Below are 24,453 nucleotides of genomic sequence, written 5' to 3'. Positions count from 1 at the left end.
TGCAAGCCAGACATCTTCCTGGCTGTAAACCACCATGAGACTCCATACTGGGCCCTTAGTCAGTAACTGTGCATCACAGGAGATCCTGGCCCATCTAGTGCTGCAGTGCACTGGAGAGCTGATGCAATGCAAGATCACTGAAACTCTGTTCTTCTAACACAGCGAGGTCTTGCAATAATAATTTCTTTAATATAAGGGCTGCATAGGGTTAAGGAGAAAACATTTACAAAATAAAGGAAAAGAACCCTGTACAACAAATGCGCATCTTGTAAATAGTATTATTGTTCCACATTTTGGGACTAAGTCAAAATTAAGGTTGACTAATTGGAGCCATTCATTTGATTCCCTAACATGAAATATTTGAGAAGAACCTCTAGCTAATACTGGGTACACAGTGCAAACTAGAAGATATATCTACTAGAGATGAGCGGGTTCAGACAGGGCATGCCTGGAATTATATGGCAATGCCTCTGGATTTATACAGCAGATAGGAAGCACCCCTGGAGAATTACACAGCACAGCAGACATGCAGCAGCACCCCTGGATTGATGTCGCAAAGAAAAGACGTTCAAGATGGAATTGTCCTTGGGCCCTCCCACCCACCCTTATGTTGTATAAACAGGACATGCACACTTTAACAAACCAATCATTTCAGCAACAGGGTCTGCCACACGACGGTGGATGAAATGACTGGTTTTTTGAGCCCCCACCAAAAAGGAAGCAATTAATCTCTCCTTGCACAAACTGGCTCTACAGAGGCAAGATGTCGTCCTCAACCTCCGATTCCTCACCCCCTTCAGTGTTTACATCCTCATCCTCACAGAGAAATAATTTGACACCGAAAAGATGGATTTTTTTGTATTTTGCCCAGGCATGACAATGGACTTTTTCATCCCATGGCCAATAATGGTCTCCACTGGTGCCTTATTCAAACAAACCACATCACCATCAGAATCCTCATCGTCAACTTCCTCCGCAGTGCCAGCTACACCAATATCCTGCTCATCCTGGTGTACTTCTACAGTGACATCCTCAATCTCAATATCAGCAACTGGTCTGGCAGTGCTCCTCCCAACACTTGCGGGGGCGTGCAAATGGTGGTAGTAGCCTCCTCTTCCCATACAGTCTTGGGAGGTCAGGCCTAGACACCGCAACCGCGGACACACTTGGACTTTTCTTGGGGATTTGTGATATCTCTGAACGCACAGTTGTTTTATCCTGTGCTTTAACAAGCTTCATTTTTTTATTTTTTGAAATACAGGAGGGCTTCCATCCTCATGAGAATCTGAACCACCAGTCATGAACTTAGGCCAATGCCTTAGTCTTTCCTTGCCACTTCATGTTGTGAATGGCAGATTGCCAATTTTACGTTTCTTTTAAGATAATTTCTTTTCTTTTTTTTTTTGGTTATTAATTTTTGCTTCTTGGATTTTACATGCCCTCTATGACATTGGGCATCGGCCTTAGCAGACGATGTTGATGGAATTGCATTGTAAATGCCATGACTGGTGTAAGCAGCAGCTTCAGCACTAGTACTAGGAACTGGAAGTGGTTCCTGATCTTTCACTATTTTGTCCTCCAAATTTTTGTTCTCCATTTCACAGGACAGCACCCCTTTATTATTAAAGCACACAGAACAGTGCCCCTTTATTTTCACAGCACCCCTGTATTTTTACAGCATACATGACAGGGCCAGTGTACCTTTATTTTAACAACAGCCCTGTATTTTTACAGGACACAGGACAGGGCCAATGTACTTTTATTTTAACAATACCCCTGTATTTTGCAGCATACAGGAGAGGGCCAGTGTACTTTTATTTTCACAGCACCCCTGTATTGTTACAGCATACAGAACAGGGCCAGTGTACCTTTATTGTAACAACAACAACAACACCCCTGTATTTTTACAGCATACAGGACAGGGCCAGTGTACCTTTATTTTAACAAAAACACCCCTGAATTTTTACATCATACAGGACAGGGCCAGTGTACTTTTATTTTAACAACAGCACCCCTGTATTTTTATGGCATACAGGACAGGGCCAGTGTACCTTTATTTTCACAGCACCCCTGTATTTTTAAAGCATACAGGGCAGAGACAGTGTACCTTTACAACACCTCAGTAGTTTTTTTACAGCATACAGGACAGAACCAGCACCCCTGTATTTTCACAGCACCCCTGTATTTTTACAGCATACAGGACAGGGCCAGCACTCCTGTATTTTAACACCCCTGTAATTTTACAGCAAACAAGACAAGGCCAGTGTACCTTTACAACACCCCTGTATTTTTTTTACAGCATACAGGACAGTGCCCCTGTACAGCACAATGACAGGACAGCATCACCCATGTACAGCACCCCTAACAGCACAGGACACCACAGTGACAGGACAGCACCCCTAACAGCACACAAGACAGTACCCCTAAAGAGCACACACTGACCCCACCCTACACCACCACCCACAGAGAGACAGAAGTCTGTCTCCCTCACTCTCCAAGTCCACAGTGAAAATAGCAGTGATATGTGGTTCCTTATATGGAATCCAAAACCCGCAAGAATCTGATAGTGGAATTTTGATGTTTTGACTCGTTCTGGGATCCGAGTCTGGCAGGAAGTCCTGAACCGGACTCGGATCCGGGCTCAGAAGTCCAGGGGGATTCGGATCTCGGAGATCCGAACCCGCTCATCTCTAATTGTTATTGAATGGTAATACAAAAATGTCAAACATCATCAGGGCATCCCCGAACTCCAGTGGCCACACTAAGTGTGAGTGAGGGCCTCAGTGGGACATTAAAAAAGAAAACCTATAAAAGTTACTGATGCCTGGAAGCATGCTCTGCATGCTTCCCATCCACAAGCTATGCATGTCTCCCAGCTGCAAGCTACAGTATGCATGCCTCCCAGCCACAAACTATGCACATCTCCCAGCTACAAGCTATGCAGGCCTCCCAACCAGGGTATAAAGTGGGCTGGAATGGGGCAGAACTGCGTTCCGTCATTTCCACTTGGAGAAGAATCGCAGTTCCACCTCCCCCGACTCACCTAACCCGATGTGTGGCCAGCACCGCAGGGAGATGCCAGGCGCCCACTGAGATTGTTACCAGTGGGCGCCCGGATCTCTCTCCACAGCAGCAGCCGGAGGCAGGAGCTCAGTACTGAGCTCCGGCTTCCGGCGCTGTCACTGTGTGCTATTGGAGAGACTTCATGACGTCTCTCCCATAGTGCTGAGGAGCAGATGCCCAGAGGACTGCAGCGGACGGACACGGGAGAGGGGCTTGGTGAGTATTGAGATTTTTGTTTTGTTTTCTTACTGTAGCGGTGCATCTACTGGGGCAATTTACCAGGGGGCATTAGTACTGAGAGGCATCTAATGGGGACAAACTACTCGGGGCATTACTACTGAGGGGCATCTACTGGGGTAAACTACTGGGGGGCAAACTACAAGGGGGTAAGCTAGTACTGAGGGCAAACTACAGGAGGGCATAACTACAGGAGGCCATTACTACTGGGGGCATTACTACTTGAGGCTAAACTACTGGGGGCATTACTACTCAGAGGCATTACTACTGGGGGATAAACTACAAGGGGGCATAATTACAGGGGCTAAACTACTGGGGGCATAACTACAGGGGATAAACTACAAGGGGGGCAAACTACAGGGGGCAAACTACAGGGGGGCATAACTACTGATGGCTAACCTACAAGGGGCAAACTACTGGGGCTAAACTACTGGGGGCATTACCACTGGGAGGCTAAACTACATGGGGCAAACTATATGAGGGCTAAAGTACTGGGGACATTACCACTGGGAGGCTAAACTAAAGGGGGGGTAAACTACAGGGGTCATAACTGCAGGGGCCTTACCACTGGGGGCATAACTACTGGGGCTAAACTACAGGGAGCTAAACGACTGGGGGCATTACTACAGGCAACATTACTACTGGGGGCAATACTACACAGGGGCATTACCATTAAGGGCCTTATTACTGTGGGCACTAATAATGAGGGTATTGTAAAGGGGGCACTTCATAAGGGGCATCACTCCTGGGGACATAAGGGGTACTACTATTGTGGGCGTTGCATAACGGGCACCACTACTATGGGCTCTATATAAGGGGCACTAACACTGTGGGCGCTACCAGTACAGTGGACATTGCATAAGGAGCACTACTACTGTGGGCATTGTATAAGGGGTGCTACTGCTGTGGGCATTATGTGTATTATGGGGTGCTGCTACAGTGGGCATTATTACTATTGTGTGACCATGCCGTGTGTAATATCTTTAGTACATAGGCGTCGTGGGGAGGGGGTGAGTTCTACCACCTCTCTAGGACCACTTTAAGCACTGCTCCCAGCCAAGAGCTATGCAGGCCTCCCAGCCACGAGCTACAGTATGTACACTTCCCACCTACTACTATGCATGCCTCTTAACCGCAAGCTATGCATGTCTCCCAGCCACAAGCTATGCATATCTCCCAGCCACAAGCTATGCACACCTCCCAGGATAATGACACCACTGTCTATTTTTAACAATTACACTTCATTAAAATATAAATCAGATATTACTGAAAAATATAGCCCCCTTGTATATGTGAGACTGCCCACCAGTGCCATTGTTATGTGCACTCTCCCTACCTTTCCCTAATGACAGCTGAAGCACTTATCCCTCTTACATCTTGACCCAGCAGGGATGGTGATCAGCGGTGGCTCCAAATAGGGGAACCACACCAACTACCAGTGAGTTCTGGCCAGCGATGTTTGACAGCATTTGGGGCGGCAGTTGGTGTGAATCCCCTATTTGAATTTTGGACTGCGCTGCAGTCGCACCTCTGGAGCCGCCACTGATGTGATCTTCTCCTGCTGCTGCTGGGTTCTCATGACCCTGTGCGCTGGCTGCAGGCCCCTTCATTGCAGCGTGCCCCTTCATTGTGGTGGGCCTCACTAGTTTCGCTTGTGGCAGCGAGTCCTAGTGCCTACCAACTCTATGAAATGGATACAGTGCAGCAGTCCTACTGCTGAGCTGACTCCATTAGAGAAAAAAAGTGCCAGAAATGACAGGTGTCCCATGATATTTTTTTGATATTCATCATGCCTCCCATATAAAAAAAAAAATCACTTCCAAAAAACTGTTATTTTTGTGAAGCATTCTTTTGGAAAAGTTATATATTGTCCACTGCAACTGAGGCATCCATTAGGACTTCCTCATACTGCGCATGAATCTTTAACCCCCCTCCTCCACTAACCCCGCAGCCGATAGTTATAAACACCCCCCACCCTGCGCCTGTACTCCATCGCAAGTAGCCCCGCAACTATTTGTTATAAACACACCCCACCCCGTACCTCCTCTGCAGCCGTGAGAGATGTGCGGCGGTGACCTTATGGAAGTGAGCTCTAATGCATGCGCGGCCACCTCACCCCCCTGCCGGCAAGGTCAGTTCCATGGGTGCAGTGTGCGGTGAGGGCTCAACACTTCTCCTGCCTCTGCACCCTCATCCCCCTGTCTTCCCCTGCTGTCCTGCACTGTCAGCCCTGCTATATACAGCGCAGTATAAAGCTTGGGCACACATTTATGAAACTGAACACCATCTCAGGATAGCAAACAGTTTCACTTTGAAACTACCAAAAAAAAAAAAGTTTCATCGGAGTTTGATGAATGTACTAATTTCTACATCCCCATACTATAGTATGGGGAGTGTAGAAATTAGGGGTGTGCACCAGACCATTTTTTGGGTTTTGTGTTTTGATTTTGGATCTGGATCTCCTTCGTGTTTTGGATCTGGATTGGTTTTGCCAAAACCACCCTTCCGGGTTTTTGTTTTTGTTTTGTTTTTGGATATTTTCTAAAGAAAATCATCAAAACAGCTAAAATAACAGAATTTGGGAGTGTTTTTGTTCCTACAGAATTATTAACCTCAACAACACTCATTTCCAGACTATTCTGGACACCTCACAGCTATAAATATTATTTTTATCCAGTTTCGGCCATAAGGTTGCACTGAGGTAGCTAGACGGAGCAGCAGCAGCCCTTGGATGTATATAATGGGAGGACAAATTATTAAAAAAAAGAATGTATAAAAAAACCGACGCATTAGGCAAGGCTCAAGATTTCAGTTCACAAAAAGATAATTAAGGCAAAGAAGAATAAAAGAAAGACATTTTAGATTTAATGTATTTTAATTTCTATTTATTTTAATTAGATTTATTTAATTTCGTTTATTTATTTAGACTCAAATTCTTAATTTCCTCAAAGATATCTTCAATATGCAGAAAGTTCAGTATATGAGTGTGGAGAGTTTATTTATATTGATTTAATTTAAAATGATCTAATTTATAATTATTATTATTAATAATATGAAATCATTACAATGTGGTTATAAGAAGAGTTATGAAAATAGGACAATAAGGTATAATAAGTTATAATATATTATATTAGTTATAATAAGAATATGAGCAACAGACACCACACCCTGAAATAAACTGAGTATGCCTGGATGTATTCTGGGAGGATACAGCACAAAATATAAAAAAAAAAAAGATGCCTTTTATTTTGGGTGGACTGACAGAACACCCCTATATGGTATGAGCAGCTGCAGTCCCTGTATGTATAGTGGGATGACACAGCACAAAATATTAATTTAAATCAAAATATATACATTATTTTTTATATCGCACACTGCGGTTACAGTGTAGTACAAATGAGTCAAAAATATGTAGGAGTATTTTTTATATCACACACCGATGGTTACAATGTTGCACAAATGAATCAGAAATATATATAATAATTACACACTGCGGTTGACTACAATGCGTTTATGAGTAGGAAATAATATACTGCAGTGTAACCAGCAGTGTCACAGTACTTATGAAAATAAAATAGAAAAAATTGTAGAGTACACTGGGGTACAGCACAAACAAATAAATAGATACATATTTTTTATAATTATAATTTTAGGATTTGTTTTTAGCTTTTATTATTTTAATTTTACACTGGGGTGGAGTCCCTGGATGGATGGACAGATCACCCCCGCTAAGATACCGCAGAGTGAGCACCCCTTTCAGATACATAATAGAAATATATTTTTGGCTTTGGATCACACGCAGATATATAGCAGTAGTGTATAGCAGCCGCAGTAGTAGTCATCACTGAGTGACATACCAATAGAAATAGATTTTTGGCTTTGGATCACACACAGATATATAGCAGTAGTGTATGGCAGTACTGGTAGTCATCACTGAATGACTCACCAATAGAAATATTTTTTTTATCTGGATCACGCACAGAGGATATATAGCAGTAGTGTACGGCAGCCGCTGTACTAGTATTTAGATTGATGCACCAATAGAAATATATTTTTTGCTTTGGATCACAGAGGATATATAGCAGTTGTGTACGGAAGTACTTGTAGCCATCACTGAGTAATGCACCAATAGATATATTTATTTGCTCTGGATCACACACAGAGGATATATAGCAGTAGGTTACAGCAGTACTGGTAGTCATCACTGAGTGATGCACCAATAGAAATATATTTTTTGCTCTTGATCACACACAAATGATATATAGCAATAGTGTACAGCAGTACTGGTAGTCATCACTGAGTGATGCACCAATAGATATATATGTTTTTCTTTGGATCACACACAGAGGATATATAGCAGTAGTGTACGGCAGCTGCTGTACTAGTAGTCAGAGTGACGCGCCAATAGAAATATATTTTTTGCTTTGGATCACACACAGATGATATATAGCAGTAGTGTTACGCAGTACTGGTAGCCGTCACTGAGTGATGCACCAATAGAAATATATGTTTTGCTTTGGATCACACACACAGGATATATAGCAGTAGTGTGTGGCAGTACTGGTAGTCATCACTGAGTTACGCACTAATAGAAATATATTTTTGCTCTGGATCACACACAGAGGATATATAGCAATAGTCTACGGCTGTCGCTGTTCTAGTAGTCTGAGTGACGCACCAATAGAAATATATTTTTTGCTTTGGCTCACACACAGATGATATATCGCATTAGTGTATGGCAGTACAGGTAGTCATCACTGAGTGACGCACCAATAGAAATATATTTTTTGTTTTGGATCACACCTAGGATATATAGCAGTAGTGTACGGCAGTACTGGTAGTCGTGACTGAGTGATGCACCAATAGAAATATATTTTTTGCTTTGGATCACATACAGGGGCTATATAGGGGTGGTCTTCAGTTTGCCGGCTGTCGGGATCCCGGCGCACAGTATACCGACGTCGTAATCCCAACAGCCGGCATACCAACACTTTTTCTCCCTCTTGGTGGTCCACGACCCCCCTGGAGGGAGAATAAATAGTGTGGCGCACCACCGCGCACGCAGCATTGCGAGCGCAGTGTGGCGAGTGCAGAAAGCCTGCAAGGGGCTCATTTGTGCTCACCACGCTGTCGGTATGCCGGCAGTCAGGATTCCGGTGCCGGTATGCTGGTTGCCGGGAGCCCGACCGCCGGCATACCATACTACAGCCCTATATAGCAGTAGTGTGCAACAGTACACAGACCCTTATAGACAGAGAACAACACCTGGTCCTATACACAGCAACAGTATGCTATATGCAGTGCACTGTCTACTATGCAGAGCCCTAATACAGTGACAGACACAGCACACCTACACAAGCAGCACCCCAGGTTAATTCAGCTCTCCTGCTGCAACCCCTCTGCTCTCTTCTTCCCCCCTTCCCTAACACGTCTATCCGATTACAGCACAGAATACAGCACAGAAGGAACACCTTCTTACTGTGCACTCTCCAAGTCCGGAGTGAAAATGGCGCCGATCACCGGGACTATATATAGAATCCAAAACATGTGAGATCCAACAGCGGGATGATGATGTTTTGCCTTCTATTCAGATCCGAGTTAGGCGTAAAAATCTGAGCCTGATTCGGTTCCGGGCTCAGATTTCAAAGTTCATAATTTCTAAAAGGGATGAGAGGGTTCGGTTCTCTAAGAACCGAACCCTTTCATCCCTAGTAAATATTATCGAAGCAAGCTGTAACAAAGGTGATTAGTCATATCTCCTTTGTTACAGATTTGATAAATAAGGTTTTGACAAAAAAATAACAATTTGAAAAAATTATGATATTTTAAGGATAATGAATATATCCCTAAGTGTCATGACTAGTAGTGAGGAGATGATGATGATGATGATGATGATGATGATACTATATAAGTAAGAGGTCAGAAGAAGATGTCAGGAAGGCCAGGTTAGATGGGGTTTCACTAGTCAAGTCTAGAGATGACCAGTGAGTATGTGAGAAAGGTATATAGTTAAGCTAGAAAGTTTGTTAACCCTGTATAAATTTCTGAATTTCTGTGGAAATGTTATCTTAAATAACTTCAGCTCTACATCTATAGGTCATTAAAAAATAAAAATAAAGGGAACACAATAAATCAAACAACATACAAAATAATACAGCATTGAATAGATAAATATAGCTGCACTGCAGTAATACAACTGCATCTCAGGTACACACATTGGTTTTCTTGATTCGTCCCGGTGTGGCAGAAAACATTCAATCATTGTGCCGTTATGGTTGGACTGGTTGATCTATTGGAATTTGTCCAAGGGGTAGAAATGTGTAAGCAGCACAAAGCCATCACCAGTGGTTACATACCGAAGTCTCACTTTTCTGTTAGACTGCTTGTTACTGACCCTACTCATGTTTTACTATTCTGCTTCACATCCACCACCTTGACTTTTGCTTGTTTTTGGACATTATTATCTGCTGCTTGCCACAAATTTAGTCCATTTTTGTCAATTATGGCCTGCCACAATCTTTTGCTTGTTTATGCTTACAGTATATGCTGCCTGGCCTGACCTCACCATTGTGACTATACTATACTCTTGCTGCGTGCTCTAAACTTACAGTTGCACCTTGCAATTCTATAATGTATTGGCATTCTATTTGTTATACCATAGCCAGCTTTATGTATTTATCCATCATAACTTAGGGGTTCTGTCACCAATATCTTATTGTTAGCCCTAACTTTAGTAACCTATACTATTACTACACACATAAAACTTTGTGGCAAATTCTTTCTGGTGAGTTTACTTTGTTCTAAGTGGCAACATAATGCACATACTACATATACAGCACATGTGTGTAATGTATATGGAGTTTTCTCTATAAAAAAACATTATATGTATATTTTTAAAATCACACATTTCTTAGCAGTCATACCCAGGATTAGAACCCATGACCCGTTAAACTAAAGGCAGACGGCTTACTGATAGAGTTATTTGTGAGATTTCAGATTTTCAATATATGAAGCTGCTACATAGAAATGTCAACTTATAACCATTGCAACTAGGCATATATATGTAGCTTATAGCCATACTACATAGATCTGCTCAGTCACACACAATGCTGATTATTTCTCTTACAATTATTTAGAAATTGTCATAGCCAGAATTACAACCCACAACCTATTACACTAGAAGCAGGCACCTTACTGATTGATCCATCTGCTCTTGCATAGGTAGAGTGATAATTCTAACTATATGAAGTTACTTGTACTTGTCAGAGAAGTAACATCAAATAGTTAGAATTCTCATGCTTGTTTCTATACAGGAGCAAATACAGTATCTTCATCAGTAAGGTGCCTGCTTCTAGTGTAATAGCCCATAGGTTCTAATCCTGGGTGTGACACTTGTAAAATGTGTATCTATAATAAAGAGGGTGTGACTTGTAATATGCAGGGAGGAATAGATAGCAATGAATGTCAATTAATTTAATTGAATGGTGTCACTGAACACAGGGAACGGAAGGAGAAGTGTCCCCCTACAGAGCAGGAACCCGGTGGTAGACGACTACGTTGTCCACAGTTACACCTCTGGTGGGACTATATGACTACACACAAAACAGGCCCGGCAGATATGTCGGCCTACCATGAATATTCCTGGTGAGCCCTAATGCCAGTCCGCCACTGGTCACATATGACTTTCAAGAAATATGTAAATTCTATTTTCAGCTAAAAGCCAATTCTCTGGATCTGAATAACGGAGAACTGTAATACTTTCTGCAAGAGAGACCACATTTGGGCCTTTCATTTATAAACTTACCATATTTCCTTTAACTTGGCAGATTCATTTTTTGACAATCGTTACTGGGTCACATCAGCAAAAAAACATTCATTTTTTACAGCAGATAGACCTGTAGAAAATTATTGCGCTGAGTTCAGCAGTGGGCTACTGAGTATGGTTGGAATTATCCAGTACTCAGTAGTAAAATTACGCTAGATCTATCTGATTAGGTTCAAGATTTTTTCTCTCTCTAGTATTCAGCTCCTGAAAGTTAATGCAAATCACCATTAAGATTGATAGGCGCATTAAAGACTGGATACTTGAGTGTGACCAGTACACTGCAACCTCCTGCTATAATTTTCCTCCAGCAGAGCCTATGCAGATTGGGGTCTTCCGATCGTCGGCTGAGGAAAAACAGAGGAGACGATCCCTAGGCCTGTGCCTGTACTGTGGAGAAAAGGGTCACAACGCACATTCCTGTTCCAGGAAGCTGGGAAACGACAAGGGCCTAGGTGTGTACAAGGAAGCACATCTAGGTCCACAGGTATTTCCTTACACCCAGAACACATTTTTATTGCCTGTCAAAATTGCCTATGAGAAATTGTCAGTTGAAAAAAATTTATTTTGTTGGTATCGGTTCTGCAGGAAATTTCATAAATAACACATTAGTTCAGATATTGAAAATATCCACTTTACCACTTGAGAAAAGTGTTGGTCTTTTTAGATGTGATGGCAGTCCTCTGTCAGAAGGGTCTATTGTTTTGTACAATCCACCTGTCATGCTTCCTGTGGGTACAATTCTTTTTGCCACATCCAGATTTTCCTCATTTACTGTAGTGTTCCCTAATTGAATAATCAAAGTCCTGAGATTAACTGGAAAGATAATGTGAAATGGAGAGAGGAGTGTAAAAAGGTGTACTATATTTATCCTAGACAATGCAGATAGCCACCACCTGTATGAAGAAAGTTATTTTTCAATAAAGTGATTATAATTATGTGGCTTGCAAAATATATGCTTATAAGTTACTTCCACATTGAAACTTTTACTTCCCCACTGAACTCATGCTAGGTTCCAAATTCCCTAAAAAGTAAGATATTTGCATTATCATCATCATCATCATCAAAGTTTATTTATACAGAGCAACAAGTTCTGCAGCACTGCACATGCAAACAGATTGCAACAAATAAAACAGTAGACACTTAAACATCAGGGCCAGTTCTAGACCTTTTCGCGCCCAGGGCGAACATTTCCTTTGGCGCCCGGTGCCCCCCCCCAACAGGATGCCAAAATATAGGGGCGTGGCTTTATGGGGAAGGGGCATGGTCACAGTTATGCCCCCTGTAGCTGTGCCCTCAGTAGTTGTCCCCCAATACCGTGCCCCCTGTAGCTGTGCCCTCAGTAGTTTTGCCCCCAGTACTGTGCCCCCTGTAGCTGTGCCCACAGTAGTTTTGCCCCCAGTACTGTGCCCCTTGTAGCTGTGCCCTCAGTAGTTGTGCCCCCAGTACTGTGCCCTCAGTAGTTGTGCCCCCAGTACTGTGCCCCCTGTAGCTGTGCCCACAGTAGTTTTGCCCCCAGTACTGTGCCCCTTGTAGCTGTGCCCTCAGTAGTTGTGCCCCCAGTACTGTGCCCTCAGTAGTTGTGCTCCCAGTACTGTGCCCCCTGTAGCTGTGCCGCTAGTAGTGCCGCTTACCAAAAATAAATAAATAAATACTCACCATCCCCGCTTCTGCTTCCCGACCGCTGCTGCCCTCCGTGCTGACCTCATTGGTGATTTTTTTCCTGGTTTTCCTGAACTCTTTTTACATTGTTTTTACTTTGTATGTGTATTTTGGATGTTTTTTACCCCAACTATTGGGTTTTTGTAAACAATAATTTGTTTACTTATATGAACTGGTTTACAACACTTCATGTCCGCTGGATAAATATATTTTGGGATTTGGGACCCTTAAACATTTGGCTGTGGTGAGGAAAAGAACCCAGATAGGATTCACATTATCTTCCTACACGTGAGTGTGGTACGCGCAACATACTGTATGTGATATGGCCATCATTTGTGAAACCATTCATAGATAACCTTTACACGCCCGTACCTTTCTAAATAGAATTGAGTGGGGTACACATCTCCCTTGAATTACTTTGGTGAAGGTAACATGGGGCTCTGAAAGGATAATTAAACCATTATATACACATCTGTTGGAACTCTCCTGTGAGTTGGGGTACGCTGTGTTACCTCTATTTCCACCATCTAACTTTTGTGGGCTCACTAGGGCTGAATATACAGTGTTTTGTTTCAGACAGTACTACACATTGTTTGATTTCTTTTCCCGTATACCGATTGCAACTGGGAGTTCATCACTGAAACCTCTCCAAACAAAAGAAAGATAAAAGAAACAAGGACACAGTCCGATTACATATGAGGAATGTATATTTATTTCTAATTTTCTATTATCAGCGCTTATACAAGTTCATTTTCCCTATTTCAGTAATACGCAAATTGTCTTTGTTGGGTGTGGTGACCCCTAATAAGAGATTTTCTTGTTAAAGCAGCTGTTTGTGCACAGCTGTGGTTTCCCATTAGTTGTCAATTATATATGGTAACTGAATGCCTGTGACCCAAGAAAAAAACAGAATACTCCTTTGGGCCTGATTCATAGTTGTATGTAATGCTGATATTTACGGTTTTGAGTAATTATCACCCAACTATGCATGCATCGTGATAAAACTGCACACGAGTGGAGATTCCCTAATGATGATGGTCACAGAGTGAACTTATTTGCAAAATGATCGACAGGAGCAGTTTGTGAGAAGTAACAGTGGTGGCATTAAAAATGTAGGCTTGTCAAGAATTTTTAGGACTTGTCTCAATTTGTGGGTTATGAAACACCCAAGCCATTATATAGGACCCCTAGAGTCACACCAGTGAGTTATTCTGCCAAAAAGTTACTAGTACTGGGGATGTGGTCTAGTCTTACACTCGGAACAGTAGAGGCTTATAAAATTGTTGGGTGAAAACTAGGTATTAGCAGGAGCAGATAAAATTGGAATGAGGGTGCAGGGTCAAGACAGGGATAAACCTGTTAATAGTAACACAACAAGCATTAGTAACAGGGTAGTGAAGGAGACTGTAGTTTCAAAGTCCAGGTGATGGAGACTGCAGATTATACAGGAATAATCAAAGTTCCTATATCTGAGCTTGTTCACTGAGCAAGGCACAGGCAGGATAAATCCAAGAGAGCAGTTCTAGAGTTTCCACCCAAGCAGCATCCCAGGGTTTCAGGATACAGAGCGCGGCCAGAGAGCATATACCACAACTACAGACTGTACCATAAAGCTATCACTGGCATTGAGTTACTGGGCTGTTTGACTAATATCAGAAACAAGAGCCAATCAGTGAGTCCCAACCATCCCAGCCTCCAATTAGCATAGCCTAGTGCAGCTGTGCGACTGCACGTACACAGAGAAGCGTCCCTAAGCGGCTGCTTAGGAACAACCAGGACTATGGCACTCATCTCCAGGCAACCACTGGAAGCCTGACGCAGCATCCTGGTTGCTGGGTAAGCACCGAGACCTGCTCCCGGGTCGAGTCATGCCAGCGGCTCCTAACAGTAACCCTCCCTCCATGCCTGGCTTCATCTGGAAATTCCTTGAAAAAGGTTTTTTTAGTCTATCCGCATGAAAATGCCTTGCCTCCAAGATCTTTCTTCAGGACCATAGCATTTCCAATTAACTAAAAAGCGGAGCTGACCTTGAATAAACTTTGAGTACAAGATTTTCCCCACAACATATTCCTGTTGACTTTGAAACTGGAGAAGGCCTTCTGTGGCAAAGTGAACTGAATCTTTTGGAAAATGCAACTGGCTTTAATAGGGAGCAATAAAAGGTGTCGAAATTCTCAAGGACTTGAGCAACTTGAGGTGGAACACAACTGGATTTAGCTGCTTGACAATCATGAAGGGTCCTATATACTGACAAAGTTTAATATTGCAAATGGACAGTCACACTTTCTTGCCAAACTGTAAACATACAATGCCTGTGGCATTTGTTTGCAAAGAACCTTACCCGGACGGGTGCTTTATTGAGGACAGCGTGCACCTTCTTCCAAATAGTCCTGAGATGAGAGGTCATGGTCTGAGTTGATGACACCTTTCTGGGCAACAAAGGGAAAAAAGAATTTGCTCAGGGTTGGTATCTGAACACACAAACAAAATTTGAAACACTAGTGGAGGAGTGACCAGCATTATTATAAGTGAACTCTGTGAGATGCAGATACCCTGCCCAATTATTATGTAGCTTGAAAATGTAGCACTTCAAATACTGCTCCAGTGGTTGATACACCTGCTATGTTTGCCCATTAGATTGCGGATGATTACTAGATGATAGGCTAAAATTAAACTCCAGCAAAGAGCAGTAAGCTTTCCAGAATAGAACAATAAGCTGTATGCCTCTATCCAACACAATATCTGAAGGTAACCCGTGCAGTCTGAAGACATGCTGTACAAATAAGGAAGCAATATCTTTAGCACTGGGGAGTTTAGACAATGATATGAAGTGGGCCATTTTGCTGAGGCGCTCCCCCACTACCCAGATGGTATCACAACTGGAGAAAACTGGCAAAACCACAGTGAAATCCATGGTTTGGTGGGAATGGCCAGAGGAAGAAGTTGTCAGCGTTCGAGGCACTTTATTCAAGCTAGTTAGATTGGTGCTAAGAACAAAGACTTGACATCCAGTTAGATAGTGGGCTACCAGACTGAATGCGAAATCAATTCCAGCATTTTAGACAATCCAGGAGGATTGTTGGAATGAAATTCCGACATGACTGTACCCATTAGCTGCACAGGAATGAACAAAAGTTTACTTGGGGTCTCTGTAGGAGCCTGAGTTTGCATGGACTGCAGCTTTGTGGCGAGGTCTATTGCTAATCCAGCATGAATGGAGTTTGCGGGATGGCAATTTTAGCGGTAGCAGTTTCATGTTCCCAAAGGAAGCTGCTTGATGGACCATCCGCCTTGATGTTTTTTGACCCTGTTCTATAAGTAATCATGAAATTAAATCTGGTAAAGAATAAAGCCCAACATGCCTGTCTGGAATTAAGTCGCTTTGCTGATTCAGTATTGAGTACATTTTTGTGGTCTGTAATGACTGTAATGGTGTGTTTGGCTGCATCCAACCAATGTCTCCAATCCTTAAAGGCCCATTTAATTGCTAGGAGTTTACAATTCCAAACATCATAGTGTACTTCTGCAGCGGAATATTTAGTGGACAAGAAGGCACACAAGTGTAACTTATTATCCCTGGGATCCCTTTGAGACAGGACTGCTTAACTTCCATAACAAAGGGGAGTTCTGGGTTTCAATGTCAGTGGACTGGAAAAAAGATGAAAGCTTGTTTTAGGGCTTCAAAGGCCTGGATGGTTTGAGAGGAACAGTTGAATGGATCGGTTCCTTTTTTGGTTAAAGCAATTATCAGAGCCACTAATACAGAGAATGAGTGTATAAATTGTCTATAATAAATTGTGATGCCCCAAAACCTTTGGAAGCCTTTCCGGTTAGTAGGCTGTACCCAGTTGAGGATGGACTGGAGTTTGCCAGGTCCTATTGAGAACCATTTTGGGGTAATGATGTAACCCAGGATGGACACCTTCTTGACCTTGAAGTTGCATTTTTCCAACTTGGCATGTAAATGATGCTTTCTAAGCTTTAACAGGACTTATTTGACATTGCTCTGGTGTTGATCTAAAGACTGGGACTAGATTAAATTATTGCCTAGGCAGACCACAACTTAGTGGGCCTTATAAAACCCTTGCTTAGGTTCTCATGTATGTAATTATCCATGGCCTTAGTTTCTGGAATGGATAAGGCATATAGTCTTTGTTTCGGTAACAGGGCTCCTGGTACTAAATTGTAATTACGATTATGAGTCATGGTTTCTGCATCTTTCTTGGAAAACACAACAGTGTAGCTGTGATACTGCAGGGCAGACCTTAAGGAATTAATTGCAGACCTGCAATTACAAACATCCTGCAGAACTCTTTGCCCCTCCATTGGGTAATTTCTCCAAAGGAATGTGACATTAGCCAGGGATGACCCAATATGGAAGGATCCATGGGACAATGTGTAAGGCAGAGGTTCCCAAACTGTGTTGCGTGGCTCCCTAAGGTTGCCTCGGAACACTTGCAGGGGTGCCCTGGGTTGGTTATCCAGGACCAATTCAAATTATTCATGGTCAATATAATAGGCAAAACCAGTGCTGGTGACTGCCAGTCATAAAATATGTGGCCAATCAGAAGCAAATCTTGTCCCTCACCACACAACTGACTCTAAGGTTGACATATAAATGCGATCTGCTTAATGTAATAATTATTTCTAAATTTCTCAATAAGAAATTTTTGGCCTAGGGGTGCCTTAAAAAAAATTCTGATATTCTAGAGTGCCGTGATTCAAAAAAGTTTGGAAACCACTGGCGTAAGGTAAAAAACAATGGTTTCTGTGTGCAAGGCAGCGATGGACAAATGAATCAGACGGGTCTTCAGATTAATCTTGCCATTTGGCAGAGGATTGCCATTAAGGCCGCAAATTGTTATACTGTAGCTGGGGTGAGTTTGCAAGGTGGTATGCTGTGAATAGGGGTGAAATTTACATTGAAGAAGTTTCTAGCGGCACCTCTGTCCAAAAATGCTGACACGTTGGCAGTGTGCCCATTAAAAGTTATACAAGCTGGGAATAGTACAGAATTTTTGGAAGAGACTAGACGAAAGCCATAGTGAACCTCCTCCAAATTCACATGCCTAAGGTTCGCCTCTTGGTCTCTTCATTAGACAGCCTACAAGCCCTGAGCTGCATATGCTCTTCCATATCTACTTCTAGAGTTAGAATTACTGTTAAGGAAGAAAGGGATGATGACTCTCTTTATCTAGCTTCCACTCCTTCATTCGCCTAACGATTTTTATGGCGAGCTGCATAAGCTTATCTGAGGAGTCAGGAAATGGCTATTGTATAAGGCAATCTTTAATCTGTTCTGACAGTCCAAGGCAGAACTGACTGCGCAGATAGGGGTCATTCAAACCAATGTCAGTAGCCCATTATCTAAACTCTGTACAGTAAATTTCCACAGTGTTCCAACCTTATCTGAGAGTTTGAAGGTACATTTCTGTGGAAGAAAACCTGTATGGGTCATCATACAAGAGGCCCAGAGCTTTAACAAAAGCTTCTACAGAACCATTGTCAGGCTTTAACCCAAAGGCCCAGGTCTGAGGGTCTCCTCACAGCAAAAAAAATTTCAACTCCCACTTGCTGTGATTCTGAGCCTGAGGAGTGTGTCCTAAGCCAGAAATATATTTTAAACTCTCCTTGAAATGAAATAAATCTTTACAATCTCTCAAAAAATAATCAAAGCCAACCTGAGGCTGTCCTCCTAAGTCTTCAAGTGTAAGACCAGGTCTTGCACCACATGAGTCAGGTTTTGGATCTGATTAGTGAGAACCTGGGCTGGACTTTGCCCAGCTGGACCCATCTTGACACTAATCCACACCAGTTGTGCCCAGTGATAATGTTATGAAGCACCTGAGCGATTATATAAGACCCTAGAGTCAAACCAGCTATTTCTTCAGCCAATAACAGCTGCCCGTTGTTCAATTATAGTACGACACACTGATTACTACTTAGGATGCCACCTGGTGTTACACTCAGAACAGTAGGGGCTTAATACAATTGACGGATGATCACTAGATAATAGCAGGAGCAGATGGAATTGGTATTATAAAGCAGGGATGAGACAGGGGTCACCCTGTTAACAATAATACAACAGCCACTAGTATGAAATGGGTAATGAAGAAGACTGTAGTTTCAAAGTCCAGATGATGGAGACTGATTATACAGGAATAATTAAAGTTCCTATATCTGAGCTGGTTCAATGAGACAAGGCACAGGCAGGATAAATCCAAGAGAGTAGTTCTGAAGCTTCCACCCAAGCAGTGGCCCAGGGTTTCAGTACACAGAGCAGGGCCAGAGAGCATATACCACAGTAGCAGACTGGTACCATAAAGCTATCACAACCATTGAGTTACTGGAATGGCAGACTAATAACAGAAACAAACAGACTCAGTGGTGTAAATTTATGAAGATGGGAGTTCTATTTAAGATGGGGTGTAGTCCATAGCAACTAATTCGATTTTACTTCTCATTTAACTAGCATAAAGATAATTTAAATAGAACTCCCATCTTAGTAAATTTATCGCAGTGAGTCCCAACCATTCCAGCCTCCAATTAACTCTGTGGCTGCACGTAAACATAGAAGCATCCCGGCTGCTTAGGAACAGTCGGGACCACTGAGCAGTATGGCGCCCATTTCCAGGCAACCACCAGAAGCCCCCAACTGTTTCCAGCCATCCTGACGCATCATCCTGATTGCTGGGCAACTGATGGGACCCACTGCCAGGATGAGCTGCGCCGGTGGCTCACAGCACTGACTGCAATCCCAAATACATAAAACATGGCAACAGTGTCTCAGTTCTTGTGGGAAATATGCGCAACCATAGAGTTACTCAGGGCTGAGATCATTGAATGATCTGGGACCAAAGCTGCGTCTTTGTACACAGTTGCTTAGCTCTGTGAAGATGCCTTTGGGCAGAGCAGGCTCAAATCATAGGCACTAAGCAAATGCCTAGTGGCACACGCAGCTTCTGCTGATTAAAATGATATGCGGCATGCCTATATTCTGTGTGTGACTGCGGCTGTATCTGCATATGAAATGCTATGGTACAGTGTATTCCTTGAAATTACTGTAATTGTATGCAGATACAGCCACAGTGCTACATATAATTTTAATCAGCAGAAGCTGCTTGTGCATCCTGTGTGTCATTATGTGTATAAGTGCACTAAAAATGTGCAGCATATGTGTAAGGGGCACTATGTATGTCATTATGTGTATAAGGGCACTAATAATGTGCTGCATATGTGTAAGGGGTATTATGTGTGTCATTATGTGTATAAGGGCACAAATAAAGGTTGGCATACTGTATGTGTAAGGTGCATTATGTTTATAAGGACATTAATAATGTGTGTCATATGTGTAAGGGGAATTACTGTGTGGTATTATGTTCATAAATGCATTACTAATGTGTGGCATTATGTGTATAAGGTGCTCTACTGTGTGGCGTAATGTATAGAAAGGGCACTACAATTGGGTGTAATGTGAATAAGGAGCAATATGGTGTGGTGTAATGTAAATAAGGGGCACTACTGTGAGAAGTAATGTATATAAGGTAAAGTGCTACTACTGTGAGGAGTAACGTTTATAAGGTAAAATAAGATTTTACTCACCGGTAAATCTATTTCTCGTAAACCGTAGTGGATGCTGGGGACTCCGTAAGGACCATGGGGAATAGACAGGCTCCGCAGGAGACTGGGCACTCTAAGAAAGATTTAGTACTACTGGTGTGCACTGGCTCCTCCCTCTATGCCCCTCCTCCAGACATCAGTTAAGGAAACTGTGCCCGGAAGAGCTGACATTACAAGGAAAGGATTTTGGAATCCAGGGTAAGACTCATACCAGCCACACCAATCACACTGTACAACTTGTGATAAACTTACCCAGTTAACAGTATGAACAACAACTGGGCATCAACGTATTGCAGAAAGTCAGCACTTGGGACGGTCGCCCAGCATCCACTACGGACTACGAGAAATAGATTTACAGGTGAGTAAAATCTTATTTTCTCTAACGTCCTAGTGGATGCTGGGGACTCCGTAAGGACCATGGGGATTATACCAAAGCTCCCAAACGGGCGGGAGAGTGCGGATGACTCTGCAGCACTGAATGGGCAAACACAAGGTCCTCCTCAGCCAGGGTATCAAACTTGTAGAATTTTGCAAAGGTGTTTGAACCCGACCAAGTAGCAGCTCGGCAAAGCTGTAATGCCGAGGCCCCTCGGGCAGCCGCCCAAGAAGAGCCCACTTTCCTTGTGGAATGGGCTTTTACTGATTTTGGATGCAGCAATCCAGTCGCAGAATGAGCCTGCTGAATCGTGTTACAGATCCAGCACGCAATAGTTTGCTTTGAAGCCGAAGCACCCATCTTGTTGGATGCATACAGGATAAACAGCGAGTCAGTTTTCCTGACTCCATCCGTTCTGGCTACATAAATCTTCAAAGCCCTGACTACATCAAGCAACTTGGAATCCTCCAAGTCACGAGTAGCCGCAGGCACCACAATAGGTTGGTTCAAATGAAAGGATGACACCACCTTTGGCAGAAATTGCGGACGAGTCCGTAATTCTGCCCTGTCCATATGGAAAACCAGATAGGGGCTTTTACACGACAAAGCCGCCAATTCTGACACACGCCTGTCAGGAACTGGTGCAAAATCCGGAATTCGGGATCAGGTACCAAGTGGTTGACGTTACCCAGAACAGAGGCACGGAGTCTAACACGGCGGAAGGTTTTCACCAGGGAACCCCGCAAGGGGATATGGGCTTTGCGGCTTCTGACGTGCAGGTTGCGGCCCCCTGTCTGGGTCACTTGATACCTGAACTGGACTAGAGTTATGGTAGAGGTGTTGTATATGATCAGCCGCAGGGATACACAGGAACAAACAGGAACTGGAGAAGGTGGCAGGGTGCACACGGCCAGATGGTACGATGGGGCTGTGGAGATGGAACAGCAGCAGGCACTCCAGGGGTGACATAGGAGGTAGCGGCACACGAACGGACTGGGGTGCAGACACTTGGAGACAGGGTAACGGCAGTCGGCAGACTAAAGTCGTCAGCAAGATGTTGAAGCTGGAATTCAATACTGGTACAAGGCAATACCCACTGGGGGTGCAGACACTTGGAGACAGGGTAACGGCAGTCGGCAGACTAAAGTCGTCAGCAAGATGTTGAAGCTGGAATTCAATACTGGTACAAGGCAATACCCACTGGACAGATGAACTGAGACCAGAGAGGAACCAGAGAGCAGAACACCACATGGAGTAGCTATAACTGTCAAAGCTTCTTGGGATTGAGAGGCTTAAAAGAACAGGCTGGACCAATCAGTTGTGAGCACCAGACAGGCCCCCAGTAATTGATATAACATGCAGCTGAAGTGCAGACTGACAAGCTGAATAGTAGTTTTCAGGTAACGAGCTGTAATTACAGAATCCAGACACCTGTGAAGTCAGTTGCTGAGTGCAGGAGCAAAGGCACTGGGAGACAACTATGCAGGAGCTAGCTGTGACCTGTAGTTCCACAAACTGAAGCAAAGGTAATTATAACAATAACAAAACATGAGTGCTCAGGATTGTAACAGTACCCCCACCCCCCCCCCCCCCACCCCCGCCTTGAAGAGGGGTCAAGAACCCCTAGAACCAGGCTTATCCGGAAATTCACAGAAGAAAGACCTCTTAAGTCTGGGTGCATGAAGAAACCGCTCTGGTACCCAGGTTCTCTCTTCCGGACCGTAACCCTTCCAATGCACGAGGTAATGAACTTGACCCCTCCTGATCTTGGAATCCAGAATCTTTTCCACAACAAACTCCTTGTGACCTTGGACTAACACAGTGGCAGGCCTTCTGGAAGGAGATCTTCTAAATCTCTGGGACACAAATGCTGGTTTCAACAAGGAACAGTGGAAAGTGTTATTGATCTTAAGTGATTTTGGTAAAAGGAGTCGAAAGGCTACTGGATTAATCTGTCTAATAATCCGGAATGGACCAATGAACCTAGGCCCAAATTTTTGAGAGGGCTGGCGTAACGTGATATTTCGAGTGGACAGCCACACCATGTCACCCACTTTAAAAGTATAAGGTCTTCGTCGTCTGTCAGCAAATTGTTTGGAACGAACAGAGACTTGGTTGAGTGCCAGACGTACTCTCCTCCAAATTTTCCTCAGATGAGCTACAGGATCAAGGGAAGAAGTCTGTTGTTGCAGGATGTCAAAAGCGTTAGACCTAGGATGGAACCCAGAGAGACAAAAGAAGGGTGACATGGATGAAGAAGAGTGACTGGAATTATTATATGCAAATTCAGCAAATGCCAGATGGTCCACCCAATCGTTATGGTACTTGGAAACATAACAACGGAGATACTGTTCAAGAGACTGGTTCACTCGCTCAGTCTGTCCATTGGATTGCGGATGATAACCAGAGGACAGACTAAGATTAATATCCAAGGCTGAACAGAAAGCTCGCCAGAATTGAGCAATAAACTGAGTTCCTCTGTCGGAGACGATGTCCTGTGGTAATCCATGTAATTTAAAGATATGTTGGATAAACAAGGTTGCCAATTCCCTGGCACTGGGGAGCTTGCAAAGAGGAACAAAGTGAGCCATCTTACTGAACCGGTCTACTACAACCCAAATGGTATTGTACCCCGATGACTTGGGAAGATCAACCACAAAGTCCATAGAAATATGGGACCAAGGTCTTGAGGGAACCGTAAGAGGCGTAAGATGTCCCATGGGAGCTTTACGAGGAGTTTTATGTTGAGCACAGATCTCACAAGCAAGAATGAACTCTCTAACATCTTGATACATAGAAGGCCACCAAACTGAGCGAGACAATAAATCCAGAGTCTTAGAAATCCCTGGATGCCCAGAGATTCTTTTTACATGAAATTCAGATAAAACTGCTTTCCTGTACTCTTTAGGGACAAAGAGGAGTCCTGAGGGAGTCCCCATGGGTGCAAGAGAGTGTTTGGCTTGAATCTGGGAGACTAAATCTTGAGCAAGACCAGCATGGATATTGGAAACAGGAATAATTGGTTCAGAAGAGCAGGATGAATTTTGAATTGGAAGGAAGCTTCGTGACAAGGCATCTGCTTTAAGATTCTTCGATCCTGGCCGATAGGAGATCACATAGTTGAATCTAGTGAAGAATAATGCCCATCGTGCCTGTCTTGGATTCAGTCTCTTGGCTGACTCAATATAGGATAAGTTTTTATGGTCAGTGAGGATTGTAATCACGTGTCTTGCCCCTTCCAACCAGTGCCTCCATTCTTCTAGAGCCCACTTGATAGCAAGCAGTTCACGATTTCCAACATCATAGTTGGCTTCGGCAGGAGAGAACTTTCTGGACAGAAAAGAGCACTGGTGAAGTTTAGAATCCACTGGATCTTTCTGTGATAGGACTGCTCCCACTCCCACTTCAGAAGCATCCACTTCCATAACAAAAGGCAGGTCAAGATTTGGATGACTAAGAACAGGTGCAGATATAAAGGCTTTTTTTAACTTGAAAAAAGCTTGTAGAGCTGAAGGTGACCAATGTGACGGATCCGCACCTTTCTTGGTCAAAGCAACAATAGGTGCAACAATGTCTGAAAATGAACGAATAAATCTCCTGTAATAATTAGCGAACCCAAGAAAGCGTTGTATAGCTTTAAGGTTAGTAGGTTGTGCCCAATCTTGAATTGCTT

The 24,453-nt window shown here is 43.3% G+C and overlaps 1 protein-coding gene across 7 annotated transcripts in view; it reads left to right on the top strand.

Moving 5' to 3' along the window:
• FRMPD3 (FERM and PDZ domain containing 3) overlaps nt 1-24,453 on the top strand; it is a 1,010,703-nt gene that overhangs the window by 842,688 nt on the left and 143,562 nt on the right. For 6 of the 7 annotated variants that reach the window (XM_063936980.1, XM_063936979.1, XM_063936983.1 and 3 more), the window contains one exon: nt 11,437-11,577. The exons of the other annotated variant lie outside the window; for it this stretch is intronic. In XM_063936980.1, coding sequence (XP_063793050.1) covers nt 11,437-11,577 — 141 coding nt within the window. The remainder of the gene's footprint in view (nt 1-11,436; nt 11,578-24,453) is intronic. 7 annotated transcript variants of the gene reach the window in all.

The sequence above is a fragment of the Pseudophryne corroboree genome, chromosome 8, assembly GCF_028390025.1.
Source record: "Pseudophryne corroboree isolate aPseCor3 chromosome 8, aPseCor3.hap2, whole genome shotgun sequence".
NCBI classification, from domain to species: Eukaryota; Metazoa; Chordata; class Amphibia; order Anura; family Myobatrachidae; genus Pseudophryne; species Pseudophryne corroboree.
Note: the sequence above shows the minus strand (reverse complement) of the source record. Positions and strands in the feature narration are given on the sequence as shown.